General features: G+C 45.2%; 1 protein-coding gene across 6 annotated transcripts in view; it reads right to left on the bottom strand.

Annotated features, from left to right (window-relative positions):
* The window catches only part of PAX7 (paired box 7), a 99,329-nt gene that overhangs the window by 40,686 nt on the left and 42,790 nt on the right, over positions 1–15,853 (bottom strand). For all 6 annotated transcript variants that reach the window (XM_065650012.1, XM_065650008.1, XM_065650010.1 and 3 more), the window contains exon 6: positions 11,430–11,629. In XM_065650012.1, the coding sequence (XP_065506084.1) occupies positions 11,430–11,629 (200 nt within the window). The remainder of the gene's footprint in view (positions 1–11,429; positions 11,630–15,853) is intronic.

Here is a 15,853-nt window from a genome sequence, read left to right as displayed (position 1 = left end):
TACATGTATGTGTAATTCATGCTCATTAGGGATATAGAACTTGGCTCCTCCTCTCATATCATTTCAAATAAAATAAATTTGCTTCCACTTTCACAGTTAAGGACATAAAAACTGTCTCAATATTTCTGTTAGCTGAACATAAGGAGATAAATAAACCTTTGCTCTTCAGAGAAAAAGGCCTAGTCCCAGGCTGGAAGAGCTTCCACTCCAAAAAACTAAGATCTCAATGCTGGGAATAACATATAAAATTCCAATACCTAAAGGGAAAACATAACCAAGCAGCTATGAATCCAGGAGTTGAGAGGGAAAGAGAAATTGAACTCCAGGAATGTAAAAGCCACACCAGTGATTTCTGACACTTTCCTGACTTCGCAAAGGGTGGGAAAGCTCCTTTTTTATAACTAAGAGCCAGATGCTGGCAAATCCACTTGGGATTAGAAGTTCAGAAGAAACATGGGGAGTGAGATGGTCTAGTACAGGACATGTTTGTCCAACAACATCCCTTCCTTTATTTGTTAAGGGAGACAAAAGGATGCTCTGGATCCTTTTACAACTAGGTAGAGTTGACCAAAAAGGCCTGTGCAGGGGCCATTCTCGGGGTGTCTTACCTGCTTTGGTCTAGAATGTGCAGAGGCTTGGAAGACAGGAAAGCTAATTTTCACGACCAGGCTATCAGGAGAGAAAGACAGTTCTTAATTATGCTACAGGCTCCTTCTGTGACTACAGGAAAGCTATTGCTTTGCTGATTTGAAGTCAGGGGAAACATCACTGCATTCAACAAATTTTGGTCCTTATACAACCCACGCATCAGATCGCCATCTCTAAACTGAGGATAAAAAACACATTTTCTTGTATTTTAGTTTATGTCAATAATCAGCCATCTGAGATAAAGGCTCTCCTTAACTGCCAGTAAGCACCATACACAGCCCAGCAAGATCTGTCTTGGCTGAAGCATCACAGCAAAACAAGCAATAAATGATAAGAATAGTAAATATACATGCATCAAATTCACAACTACATGCTTAAATGGAGTGCTTCCTAACAGAGCCTGTCTGGAGAACCCAGCCACAAATACACTGGAAGCCGCCACAAAGAAACTGATAGGATTTATCTTTCCGTGCAGAGGAAGGGACATTTCATGGCCCAAACAGGTTGATTCTGCCCCTTATTTATAACCCACAGAAAAAAAGAAGATACATTCCAGCTAATGACGTTAGCAATTCTTTCCCTTCCCCCGCCTTAAAGGTGGCTCAGGCCTTTATGCTTATAAATCATTTTATTGGTAGTTAAAATATAGAGGCTAGAGCATCTAACTGTAATGCGAGGCGCACTTCAAAGGGAACCTGCTTTCATTTCACAACAGTTAAGGTTTTATCAGCCACTAAAGATTCCCCCTGCCAGAGGATCCTGTTACACCATGTTAAGCCCGGGGTGAAGGCTACGGCTGCTAAAAACAGCCTAGTGGGAAGAAGATGAGGAAGAGGAGGAAGTTTTGAAGCTGCTGGTCTGCCTGTGGAGACATCGTTCTAGAGGCTGCCGGGGCTGGATCGGACAACTGGAGTTTTATGCTGGGAAAAACCAAGAGAGCGCTTGGGAAAAGGGCTGTGCGAAGAACCCAACCGCAGAAAAAACGGCACGTCAGAAAGCTGTTTTTTCTTAAAAAGACAAGCTCTTTGTGATTTGTCTGTGCACAGCAAAGAGGTTCTACACAGAGTAAATGTGTTGCTTTCCAAGGGTATGGGTATATAATATAGGCCACTGAAAACTAAAGTTTGTACATGCTGAAGAGATTTGGGGCTTTTGTCCCTGTGAATTTTCTTCCAAAGAATGTATTACGTAGACAGGAGATGCGTTATAGAAACTGCACGGCTCAGCTGAGGGGAAGTAGAGAGATACAGGAATGCCCACATGGAATATAATTTTCAAGAAGATATTCTTGATGTTCTAGTCATACCCAGGGTCCGGGGAAGAGCAGAGCCCCTCACTGTGCCACGTGCACCTTGCGCTGTAAGTCAACATACTGCTACAGGGATGCTGAACGCGAGACGTTCACCACAGAGTATCGCTCAATCCATTACCTTCACCGTCCCCTCCACAGATGGGAGACGAAGAAACCCCTTCAATTCATCACCGTCTGCCTCGCAGAACCAGCTGAGTTCAGAAGAGCCTGTCCTCCTGCTCAGGCTGGGTTTGGGGCAAAGGTTAGCAGCGGTTCTTATTTAACCCGAATGCCTGCACCCAACCCTGCCAACAGCCAGCCCGAGATGTCCCAGGCACTTGTTCTCCACCGGCAGAGACAGCTGCCTGCCAGGATGGGGCTGGACTGAATTATCCCCGCAGCCGCCGAGATATGGGTCAGCTCCCACAATTTGTCAGACAAGGAGAGGAAAGGAAGGTCAAAAAGAGCCTCCTGTGGGAAAGCAAGCCTGGTGTGTTCCTGCTCAGCCTAATCAGGACTCGATGTCGGGGAAAGATAGATGAGATAAAAGAGCTCATAAATGGAAACAGGGATGGAAAAGCCAAGTGGTGCTTTTGCTTTTGAGCAGAACGGAAGAGATGCAACATGTGTTTGCTTTCGCAGGCCCGAGAGGCTGCGGAAACCAGGTGGAATGGAATCATATGGCCATTTATGGCCCAAGCACACCGGAAAAATTCCACTAAAGTCAGATGAGGTCTCTCCCCAGGTTGCATAAAGGCGACTCTGCCAGATCAGGTCCTCTCCAGGATCTCCTTTAAAGCAGGGCAGATCCCTGCAGTGATGCAGAAGGTTTTTAGAGGGGAACTCGAGCAGCAACAGCGATTAGAGACGAGGAACAGTTATTGCTCCATCCAAATACCTTCTTTCAGGTGGTGCTGAGAGTCTGCCCTCCCATATGGAGATGTTACAGTGGCTTGGGATCCTGTAAGTCCCTACAACAGTTTAGTGATGATCGAGCTTCCTCTGCCAGGTTCTGAGGGTTAAAAACAGACATCGGAGACATACAAGCATCATTGTGGCTATTGAGGGAATTCTTTAGGCAAGATAAAAAGCACAGATTTCAGGCACGGAGATTTTTAGCTGCACGTGGAGGGACACGGCTAGAAGTAGTGATACTTCAGTGCCTAAAATGCAGAGCCTCTGTCACTTGTGGGTGATATGGTTAAGATAAATATTAAACAAGGTTAGTGGAGCAGAACAAATGACTCTTCACAAATGAGATTATCCAATGAATTTAGCCTATATTTCTCCCGGCATATCCACATTCCTGAAGGTGCTAGCTATTTATCACAATCTGTTGAAGAATTTCAAACAGTTTGTGGTATGAGGATTTTTTTGCAGACCACTTAAAAAAACCCCAAAAACAATGAAAAAAAACCCCACACAACACCAAACAAAAAACCATTGTTAGCTGTGAAATATTTGATTGTGACATTGATTAGAAAAAATACTGTGAGAGTAAAATAATCTTTGAATCAATCATGTCACAAACGCTTCCTCAACCAAAAGGTCATCTCTACCTTTAAATGATCATCACAGTATGAACATCTCATGACTGCTAATGGGTTCATACTCCAGACAGGGAAGCAGAAGGCAGCAAAAATGGGATAAATCTGTCCACTTGCACACTAGGACATCCTAAGCCCAGGTTTAAACTCGTGGTTCCACAGCTCCAAATCCAACCCCGCCCAGTGATGCAGCTTTACCACTTACTGTCATAAAAGCTAATAATATTTACAAATTAAAAAAAAAATATCATTGAATGAAACAGCTATTGGATACTGGAAGATCGTTCGCAAATGTGGTGTTTTCCAGCTCTACATTTTACAAACCGTGCCCTTCAGTGACTATTTCAGTTGCCAGAGGAAATTCTGTTAAAATAAAATATAAAACCCCTGGTTTACTTATCTGTTTATCTTTTTATAAATCCAGTGTCTGAGGATGAATGGGACTCGTGGAAGCTGAGAGACTTTGGGATGAGCTCACTGCTGTCAGAAAGCAGCTGCAAGGCAGTGGATTTTATGAAGTGCTTTCTCTCCACTTGAACACTTGCTTCTCAGACAGCCGGCTCTTAATGGTGTTAGAGTTGCATTTAAACATTTTGAAACAGGCTTTGATGTTCACACATCATGGAGGTGAATGAGATGTTGGAGAATAGATCACCTGCTGCTATTGTTTGCCTAGAGATAGGCTGGGCTTTAACAGCAAACCAGCAGCACGTTGATTCCCACTATCAAGATTTTCTTTGCAAAATAAAAAGCAATGAGCTTTTAAAAATAGCTTAAGCACTCCGTCAAGTGACTCAAAGATTCAAACACCCTGGCAAACCCTCCTCCTGATTATGATAAACATTTTGCATTGGTGACCAAATCGAATCTATTTAATTGGTGTCCCAGTAAACAGAAAGATTGAGAACAGATGAGTCACACGTGCTGGCTACTCAAAGCAACGACGCACTTGCTCACTGGGTGGTGGCTCCGCTGGAAGCAGAGACTCAGCATCGAGCAAAGCGTATGAGAAATATTTTGGTCGACGCCCTCGTCGGACTGGAAATTTTGTGATAAAGGTTCTTCTCACAAAACCTCTGGGAGGCCCTATTTGTTTTTAATACAATGGGACAGACACTCCGCTGCTATAAATCAGTGCAACTTCACTGACTTCCATTTAGAGCAGCTGAGCGCGCGGTGTCAGACACAACTGCTTCAGCCAGGGAACCGGGAGCTCGGTCATTGCTTTGGCCTCTGGGCCCTCGCTCCTTTGTAAGGAAATCAAATCATTACCACATTGTTTAGGGGATCTCTTTTCCAGCTTGTGCCCGTGAGGCTGGCAGTTCTGATGTCCTCGGTCCAAAGCAGACCAAGAAAAGGAGAATAGGACAAGGAAAAAGTCAGTTCCAGGTTTTGCATTTCAACACAAATTTTACCTAAAACTCCTGATTTACTGAACGGAATGGATTCATCCATCTGCAGAAGCCAGCAAGTTCGAATCAGAGCTCTCTGTCATAAATTGCTCCGTTTGTTTCATACAGATGTGCCGCCCCACACATACAAAACAAGCTGGTTTTGTCAAATTTCGCTGCAAATCCTGACATTTATGCTCATTCCTGTTGTTTTCAACCAGTGCTTTACCAGAAGGACTACAGGATTAGGCTTATCATTTCCATCGTCGGTAAAGTATCATATACTTAATGAAACAGCACTGACTCTGCAGCACGATGCCCTCAGGCTTACAGAGCTGGCACTATGGCCTCTGCCAGTGGGACATTTCTATTTCCAAGGGGGCTGGTGACTGCAATTGTACTACGACTATTAAAAGTGCTGATGCTTTTCCAAGCAAACCCTTAGATACAGCCATCGGACGTGCTTGCAATTTTAAGAGATCATCTCTGGCTTTTCCAAAGCTCAGGTGGAAAAAGACTTGCGCCTGCAGTTCGGATACCTGATAATTTACTTTACAGTTTATTTTTTATGTGATTAGTTGGTGGACTGAGGACTTATTTGGAGCATATTAGCTGGGTAAGTATGCAATGGGCTCCTCCTGAATCCAGTTGCATTTCTGTTTGTAACTCAGGCTGAAGAGATATGAAAGACAGCAGCAATGCCATGAGACATCGAGCATTGATTCACTAAAACAAAAAGTAATGTTACAAGACTGCAGCCGAGCTCGCTCTCTCATCAGCACCATCCTTCTGCAGCAAGATCTCCACAAGACATGAGGGGGAAGCATCTGGACCCACCTCAGCTGCATTTAAGCCTGGCTTTACCTTGCAGAACCAGTTCTTTAAAGCCGGCTGGAACAGCGCGCTACCCTCGGCCCGACCTCTCCGGGGAGCTGGATGCCGCTTGGCATCGCATTGAAGAGAAGCTGCTAAATTCATGTATACCATGATAAAGTTATAAAAGACGTACCCATCATTAACCAATTGACATGATAAATGTTTGCTGACCACCTGCAAAATGAGGAGACATTTTTCAAGTTTTAGATCCTTCTGCATGACAAGAGGGAGAGAGAAGATTAAGTAATACATTGTTTAGAAGCAGAGTGCCTAGTTTATATTTAACTAATAATTAACAGATGTATTGTAAGTAAGAAACTAAACAATTATAACTCACATCAATTATTTCTTAGTATAGATGTACTGTACATCAAAATTTTCAAAAATTGTAATGCATATGTAGCAATTATGTGAATATAAGCAATGCAAGAGCATCCAGTCTTGGGAGCACTTATGGAGGATGATCCCCAGTGTTCCTCAGCACTGATAAAATAAAGAATGCCGTTTAACAGTATCACTGACTCTGCTGTTAAGTTTATTTCTCCGTTTCGGCACCGCTGCTCTCCGGATGTGCCCGGGCACACGCAGCGGTGGCACCGCCACGGTTCTCACGGTGCCAGGGGTTGTTCTAGCCGTGGATCTGGCCGCCCCGGTGTGCAAGAGTGCGGCTGGCCCTGTGCCACGGAAAACCAGCGTGCCAAAGGAGCCGCTGCCAAGCAGAGCCCCAACTGCCGGCTCCTCCGCGCAGCCCTGGCTGCTGCCAAAAACACAGGGCAGCTGTTGTGTCATAACCTCATCGCAGCCCTCTCCACGAGAAATGTAAACTAGCCGGACCCTCAGGAAGAAAGAAAACATTCTCAGCTGACCTTTAAGGGAGGGGGGATTGCCTCGGAAAAGCCAGTTTGGACACATCTCAAAGAGTCTGGGAAGCAAAACACCAGGCAAACAGCTTTAGGCTCCAGCAGCTTTGCATGTCTCAAGTTAATGCTCAGAGCTGGGGGAGCCCTGCTTACCACCCTTCCTGTAATACCTTCAGCTTCAAAAAGCACCATCTCCAGGAACAGGACAGACCTTGGAGCACAGTGACAGCTGGTGACAGAGCACTGGGGTCCCCGCTACCTGCAATGTTTGAGAAGTTCCTGAGAAACCCAGGTCTCTTCTAGAAATTGGACTGCAGAGCACTGCTGGTAAATGGTGGTTTTCAGCTTCTTCGCACTGAGAACAGAATTGCTTTGTGAAACATTTCAAGCAAAATTGAATGGAATTTCTTTTCTGGTGCTCCATTTGGCAGGTCTGAGTCGCTGCAGCATGATCTAGAATATGGCTGTTTGTTTACTACAGTTTGAAACTGTGTCATAAAATACATATTATGTGAGTAGCCTAGAAATGCACTGAGATTTCAGAGACAGAATTGCTCTGAGCCTTTTTATTAAATGAAACATCCATTTTCTCCCAGGCAGAAATCACAACAGTATCCATCATAAAAATGATCAATAAAGCACTGGGTTGCGACTCCTGCTGTCTAGTTTAATTTTGTTATTGAAATAACGGTTTCTCAGTGCATGGAATTTCCTGGGGATTAATAACAGACATCAGCATCACAACGCACCCACCCTTTCACGCTTATTTATTTCCAGAAAGCACCCACTGCCCAAACCATAGGAACTCGGATTACCGTCCTTGCTAGCGGCACACGTGCTCATACCCAGCTGGCTGTGGAATGACCATCTGAATCATCTGCAAGCGACGCCGAGAAGCAAAAGCTGCCATCTATTTTTTGGGAACAATTTCGGTAGATTTCTGGGAAAGCTTTTTGAGAGAATGCTTTGGAGCCTGACATATTTGAGTCATTACAGCAGCAGGAAAAACGGAGATGGGCTGCTCGCGTGGGAACCTACACACCAAAGTTTATTCACGAAAAACGTTCTCAGCGCACAAATTTCTAAGTGACTTGGGATTGTGGTGCTGACCTGAGGGCGATTTGAGCACATGCACTGCTTTGTTTTACCTTAGATTTCTTTCTGTTGGTATTTTTCAAGTAAAAAACAGAAATAAGCATTCAGGTTTGTTGGTAAATAGCCTTAAAAATGCAACATATTTGGGCAAACATATCCACAAATGAAATCAACTAGAAGGATTAGTTTCAAGTCTGTAGACCCATGACTGATGTACCTGGTGTCTCTTTTGACATCAGCATTGCTTTGACAAGACATTTCTACACCTGGACAAGAATTTCCTGACAAAACTATTTTCCTATTAAAAACCACTGTACTGACAAAGCTAAACTGCTCATGAAAAAAGGGTTGCTCTGAAAAATGTCCCTTCTCTAGAAATGCCAGGGAGAAAAGTTTCAAAATTATCACAGAATCCCACTTGTTTTGTTGGGGTTTTTTTCCATATAAAAACTTTGACATCATCAGTTAGATAATTGCAAAAACTGGTGTAAAAACCCAAAATACATTTAAGATTCAAATCAAAGTTTCCATTAAATTAGCTAAGCAAATTGCTTAGCTGTTAGACTTAATTTTTAAATCCATGAACACTTGGCCTTCCAAAGCTTGTTTTCTGGAAGGGTGGAAATAGGAGCTCGCAGATGGGCAAGAATTTGTTCAGTCCTGGACAATTAGTGTGGGCACATGAGTCAAGACATCGCCTTGCACACAAACAAGTCAGTGGGAATTTCCACCGGTGGCCTCACTGGGCACGGATTTGGCACCAGAATCCTGATCCTTGCGGAAATCCATGGCAGCCTTCTCCCTGGCTATGCTCAACTTGGGATTAACCTTTGAATGGCTCGGACCTTTGGGTGTGTTGGAAGTCTGAAGGCTGGAATCCTGCGTCTCAACCATACAGACACTGCAGTGACCTTGCAAAAATCTTGCTCACCCTCCTGTGATCTTCCTAGCAGACGAGAAACCAGAGCTTGGAACTGCTCCCCACCACCTCCTCCCCCTTGTTGTTCAGCTTGTGAATTTTATTAGCTGTCAACGTGTCAAACTTCCACTTAGCCGGACAGCTGCGTGACCAGCCAGACTCTGAGGCCTGCCAATAAAATTTAACAGAGCTATCAGCTTTTCACGTGGAAGAGATTACGGTATGTGAATGCTCAGGTAGCAGAGAGAATGAATGAGACTTGGGTAAGTTCAAAGGTAAAGGGAGGAGAGGAGGAGAAAGAAGCAAAGAGATGGAGAAGCCTGTTTATTTTTGTTCAGTGCTTGTACAGTGATTAGCAAAATGGGGTGTTGTGTAAATACAGTAAAGCAAGCCTGACAGCAACACCCGAGCTGTGATTCAGAGACTCGGGTGTGATCCAGGCATTGACCAGCCATGGATGCACCACGATCCAGACAATGGCTGAAGCAACGACCAGACACTGAGGAGCTGCTCTCCAGTCTCTTTTGTGACTATGGGTCACAAGATATTTTTCATACATCTGCCTCCCATTCTACATGTGAACACTATAAGCTTTTGGGGACAAGTAGATGTTGGCATGGCCCTCAACAGCCAGAAACCCTAATCTCGGCTGGCCCTACTGTTATTACAGCCATCTTTAATCCAAAGCACATCTCTTGGCCTTAAAAACTCTGAGACAGGAGTAAGACTATAAGGGGGTAGAAGGTTCCCTGCTGGATGAGTACACGTGTGGATATGTGTGTGTGTGGATTTTTTTTTTTTTTCCCCCGCAACAACTTGATTGACTAACATTTGCAGGTCCCAAGAGCCAGGAAAAGATCTGCTCTGATATCCAGAAAATTTTACAAGGGGCGGCAGGCTTAAAAGTGGTGGGAAGAAGCTGACTCTGCCAGGATGTCGGAATGAAAAAGCCATCAGGAATGCGCCTCGGAGAACAGCTGCTACTAGAGCCCTGGCAGGAACCTCCGCGCAAGCTGCCTGGGAGCAAGTAGGGGGATTGGGAGATCACAGCTTGAGACAAGGGAAAGGTTCTCTTTATTTATTTATTTAGCTTTCCCATTCTGTTTTCACCTCCCTCCTTTCTCCCGGCCTTGTCACAGTGAGGTCAGAGTGCCCTGGAGAAGAGAGAATGTGCCTCTGGTTTCTGCACTCCCTGGAGCTTCAGGGCTTTTCCCTTCCTTCCCAACATGCCCATATCACAGCTCGCACAACACCAGGTTTCTTTCACACCATAAAAAACGTTACCTAAAGTTTGTTCTCCCCTGAAATTCCTTTTTTTTTAATCTGTTTGCCACAGAAACATCTCTTTTTATGTCCTTCTTAACATCTTATGCCCATCTACAACAAGCAAGACCAATTAGAAACAGAATACGTAAACCAAAAATGTGGGAATTTACACTTTCCAACTCTTGGTAGCTTAGTCGTCTAAATTAGCCACTTTCCCAATCTCCATCTGTCTGTGAACCTACGTGGGTAGCAAATTAACACTATTACTGCTGAACGCTCTGGCACGGTCTTTCGGTTAAATGAAAACTAGGATCAGTTGAAAGTTTGCTAGATTTCCTTTCTGCGGTCTCCATAGCCAAATCTTGAGGGATGATGGATTCAGGAAAACCCAGCACCTCTCAAGAGAAAGCTGAAGGGAAGTGAGAAGGCACCTGCTGCAGTGCTGCAAATGGCTTAGCACTTCTTTGGGAAAAAAGGCTAATGGGAAAAGCCCTTAATGATTTAGTGAAATGTCCCAGGTGTGGGGGAAACATCCATTCCCAGACAGCCACGGGAAAATAGCAAAAACTTTTGGCTCCTGAGTAAGCACATCAAGCTCATTATCCTGAGAACTGCAGAACAACAACAAAAAAGCCTGTTTTGTTTCAGAGGAGCTGGTTAATTGACTGTTTCCCTGTCACAAGCCTGGAGTACCCTTGCCCTCTTCTCTCAGAGACTCTGTGCTCAGTCTGAAACCCAATCGCGCTGGTCACACGGAGGATGGACTGCTGGGGTCTCCATTTCACTTCTTTAACCCAGCACAATCCCCAATCCCTCCCCCTTTCCTTCCCGTTCCCCAGAGGACTCTATTATACCCCCCGATCTGTTCACACTCCTTATCCCTCTGCATGTTTGCACACACTGCTGACCCAGCCTTTATCTGGAAGACATAAGGGTCTCTGTGTGGAGTTCCCACAAGGGCTATTAATCGTGTAGATGTCAGAGTCCTCCGGCTCCAAACCCTCCCTTCCTGCTCCTCCCCTCTTCTTCCCTCCTCCCACCCTTTTTGTGCTCTCTGGAGATCGAGAGGAAAAAAAGTTTTATGAAAATTCACACATAGAACTTGCAAACTTTGCAAAATATGAGCTGCTCCCCTGGGCAAGGTTGGTAAATAGTGTGATTTCTCCTGAAACACCAAATACAAACATACACACACATACTGCTTCCTCCCAGGCAAATGAAGGAATTTCCTCCAACAGAAAACAAAGCGCTAAATGCTTTGCCAAGTTCAGTAGTCTGGCTCCTGGTCCCAACCTGGATGGAAACCCTCCAGCTGGTACCTCTGCGACAGGCCAAATCCAAACGGCACACGTGCAAATCCGTGGGAACGTGCAGAACTGAAGTCTCAGAGCCTTGTGAACGCGGCCCCAAAGACGACGAGCATCCACATTATGGCTTTTCAACACCCTCATCCCCAGCGCTGCCACCTCCTTCCCCACGGGGAACAAGAAGCTGTGCCACCGGGCTGACTTGCCCCACGCCGGGTCTAGTCCTTACCTGAACTCGGGCTTCCGTGAGCTTGGTCCGCTGAGCAAGCTCCTCTCGTGTATAGATGTCTGGGTAGTGGGTTCTCTCGAAGGCTTTCTCCAGCTCCTCCAGCTGCTCAGCTGTGAACGTGGTTCGACTGCGGCGTTGCTTGCGCTTCAAAGGCAGGTCTGGTTCGGATTCGACGTCGGAGCCTTCGTCCAGCCTGTTACCTGGGGTGGGAAGGGAAGGAAAGGGGAGGTGAGGCTTGCGTGGTTAGAAGCCAGAGGGGGAACAGCGGTTGGAAGAGTTTTTTATTTGAAATTACTGTTTCAGAGTTGTACATCTTACACTGAAAAAATGTAGAAGCTGAAATGCATGCATAAAAATATCAATACACAGTGCTTTGACTTGTGCAGCCTAATTTCCTCTTGGGTTTTTTGTAGTATCAATGTTTAAGATTTCAGTGTTTTTAAACCACCTTAGGAAGCTCCACCTGTAGGTTGGGCTGCCCACGGGATACAGTTCCTCCTCTCCTAAATTCCCAAATTTCAGCAGGAGTTTTGCACAAGGCCAGATTCCCACAGCATTAAGATGCCATAAAATCCCTTTACCGATGTCTGATTTGGTCATTTATTTCCTCTACCTTCACTTTCCCTGCACCTCGGCCTTTCCCCTCTCCCTGCACCACATCCGAGGCGCTTATCAAACCCAAATAAGTAGGTCTTGGAGTAAGTAAGCCCAGTTTTGCTCATCTTGAGAACAAAGTTTCCTGAAGTTACTAATAGTATCTTTCAGTCCTCTCTTTTTGTTCCATACTATCATCATCCAAAAATCCGCCTTTTTCTTTCCAGAGCTGGGAACAGCAGCTGTGACTTCCCCAACAGCTGCTCAAGCACGGCGGCAGTTTGAGTACAGGGCAAATACCCCATTGGAGTTCACTTGTTTATACTGAGATGACCACAAAATGCCATTGCGTTCAGCTTGCTGCAAAACAAAAATGCTTTTATGTCTTGGAGTCACAGAAACTCTGCTACAGAGGAGCGGATGGCTTGTTTTGGGGGTAAACCCATCACCTTCAGAGGTTTTCCTTTCTCTAGGCCTGGCTTACCAATACATAGAGTCTTTACACGTGTTCACCTTTTTAAATCAGGAACCATTTATTTCTCACTGAAGTCAGTGAGAAATTCACCTTTTGACTTCAGAGGAGCAGCACCTGTCCTACATATTAAAGCCAGTTTTACTGTACATAGAAATCTGTTACCAAACTAGCTTTTGGGTTATGTCCATTTTCAGGGAAGGTCTAGAGTCTCAAGTGGTATAAAAGGAACATCTGTACTTGAAAATCAGCCCTCCACATCTGGGTCCCAGATGATTCAGGGCAGGTAGAAGCACATCTGGACCTTGGAGCACCATGCTGCGCAAAAGCACATCTGGAAACCTATAACATACAGTAAATTTCTTGAAGTTAATCACTTAACTCACTATTTTTGGTTTAATTAATTAGCATATTTTCTGGAAACATGAACAAAGCAAGGACAGGGGCGTGTTTGGGTCCAGGATATGAGAGGGCCAGTGTGAGGAAAGGGAAGGAAAATACACCAAGTTAAATGTCATTTAACTCTGCAGCTGAGCATATTTCCTTACAGTAAATACACATTTGTGTATAGTTAGTATAAAAGCTTAGCAGCAACTTTCAGTCTGTGAGCTCTTTAGCACAAGGATTGTCATTTGTGGCACGTTTCACACCTCATGCAACAAAGCTCCAACACGCTTGGCAAGTACTATGGTGGCAGCAATGTCAAAATGACTTTAAGATCTAACTCTTGGCCACTTGATTGCAACACCGAAACATGTACCTACAGCTCATCCATTTACTTGGTCCAACTGCTTACATGGTATAAACCAAACCTGGGATCCAGTAACTCCCCAAGTGAGGAAAAAATGCCTAGAAAAGGATCATGTTTCATCTCCCATACTTCGCTCACTTTTTTTCTTTTTCTGCAGAAGTCTGGAAGGGAAAAAACAGCCACACTGTCTTCAACAGCCTAATGCTCCTAATTTGGAGCTTTATGCTCCAAGTCCCTGACTTGGCTACAAAGTTTTGGGAGAGGACAACGGATTGTTACGAGTAACAATCTGTCCTACTCACAGCAGCAGTGGCGACTGTGCTGCCCATCATGCTGGCTACAGGGATAAAAGGGTGGAGAGCCAAACCTTGCAATATAAACTGACATAACACTTTATATCCGTGAGTCTCTGAACTCTGGCATTATCTCTGTTTTACAACCGTGGCAAGGATGGCAGCAGTCACCCACCTACGGTCACCCTGTGAGTCAGGAGCAAGGCTGGGAAAAGAAGCCACAGCTCCTCATGCCAAGTGCGAGGCTCCAACAACCCGACTACAAAGATGAAACCAAGAGAGCAAGAAAAATCCCAGGGCATGTCTGGAACCAGCTGGTCTTAGTAGGATGCAGCTGCTGCTGTCAGACACAGATTCATTAAATAATATAGAAAGTCTTTCAGCTGAGACAGACTGCAGTATGAGCTTATTATCTAATGCATCCCCTATTATCAGGGGACAGGCTCCCTTACCTGCCTAAGACACAACTCGAGGATCTAACAGGTCTTTTCCATTCCTAAACAGCTGAAACCTGCTGGAACAAACACTGCCATAATCTCCGTAAAGTTTCTGTGTGATGAGAAGTTTTTACAGAGCTGCAGGAGTAACTCAAGGAGACTCCCTTGCTAGGCAAGTCCGGGAGGATTCACCCAAAACTTCAACACTACATTTCTAGCCACATATCCCTGTGTGAAAAATGGATGCATGAGCAGGAGCAAAATCCTGGTTTGCAGCCTCCAGCACAACGGGGCTATTGCCATAGAAATAATGGTTAGCGTTCGCTGGTAGCATTTTACACTTACTCAGCAAGGACAGCAATGAACACCCTGTAAATACAAAGGTGGAGAAATATGTAGTAGCAGCTTCTTGTGTGGCTTACCAATCACTAGTTGTGATGAAGGATGGGAAACAGCTAGCTGTCCGGCACGCAGCTCCCCTAGGACATCAGACTGGCTAAAGATTGACAGAAAAGAACAGAATGGAGAGAACGGAGGGAAAAATCTCACGGGAGGGCAAAACTGAGAGAAAAGTGTGTGTATTACAGGACACGCACACGCTGACCCTGCTATTTTTATTTTAAGAGTGATTCCATCTTTATTATTTAGCATAACTGCTCCATAGCTCAGGGGAGAAAAAAAAAAAAAACCAACCACACACCACCACAAACTGCTCATATCTCTCTGCATTGCAATACTGTTAGAAATAAAGAGACATAGGCTTCATTATGGGAATGAAAGCAAGTTTGCCAGTGTAAAAATTCATAAGATCTTCCCTCTGCTCAGGGTGGATATTCAAATGTACCAGCACCTTCTTGGAGCAGAGATACAACGCAGCTCGTGCGAGGGGGGAGAGACGACTGTGGGAAGGGACTCGAAGGTTTGCGTGGACCAATGTCAAGTCCTGCATCTCAGGGAGGATGAGCTGGGGGAAAACTGAATAAACCAAAACGGTTGTTTCTCCCCATGGAAATAAGTGCAGCCAGAGCACGTGCACAGGTGTGTGCACAGGATGGCACAGGAAAGGTAACAAATATAAGCCTGGGCTTATCCTGGGACCCATTCTAGCATGAGGAAATGTGTAAATTATGGCCCACAAACTCACATTCCTGAGTAACACTGACAATTCAGGTTGGGGTACAATTAGCAAGAGCTGGGCAGAGCTCTCTGGAGGGGTTTAAAGGAACAGAAGTGGACCGGACCTCGAGGAAAGGAACAAGAAACCCCCCCATAATTAGGGTCTGGATATGTCCTCCCTCTTCCCATTCCCTACACCTCCATATCCCTTCCTTCCCCTCCACCTTTCTCCTTTCCACCTCCATTCACTGCTTCTAGGGGCCTCTTGGCCCTGGAGTTAAATTAATCAACAGGATTAGGTGGAATCGGCCACAACAAGACCCTCCAGGCTCAGACTGAGCCCTTGATGCTCTACAAGGACCTGCTGTCTTGTCTTGAAGCACCTTGGTGCCGTCTGGAAGGATTGGCAGACAGGACCAGACATGAAAACGCATTCATTAAAGTGGGGATCGGATTTTGTGAGAGGGTAAAGGGGAGCTGCACGTTCTCTCCTTCAGTATTTCTCATCTCATTTCCCCTCTCTCTTTCTCTCCCGCTTCCAGCTGCACCATCCTAAAAATTAAATATATGTTGGAAGGGAGAGATGAAGAGGGGGAAGGGAATGGTTTTGTGAAGAGCTTAGCTACAACTGCACCTTTTGTGCTGCAACTGGCATTAGCAAACGCACCCAGACGCTGCTGGAGCAACGGCAATGCTCCACAAAACCGGGTCGGGGGGTGACTGACTGGCAAGCTAATGCAGCCACAGGGGAACTCAGATTT

This window comes from Caloenas nicobarica, chromosome 22 (genome assembly GCF_036013445.1).
Source record: "Caloenas nicobarica isolate bCalNic1 chromosome 22, bCalNic1.hap1, whole genome shotgun sequence".
NCBI lineage: Eukaryota > Metazoa > Chordata > Aves > Columbiformes > Columbidae > Caloenas > Caloenas nicobarica.
Note: the sequence above shows the minus strand (reverse complement) of the source record. Positions and strands in the feature narration are given on the sequence as shown.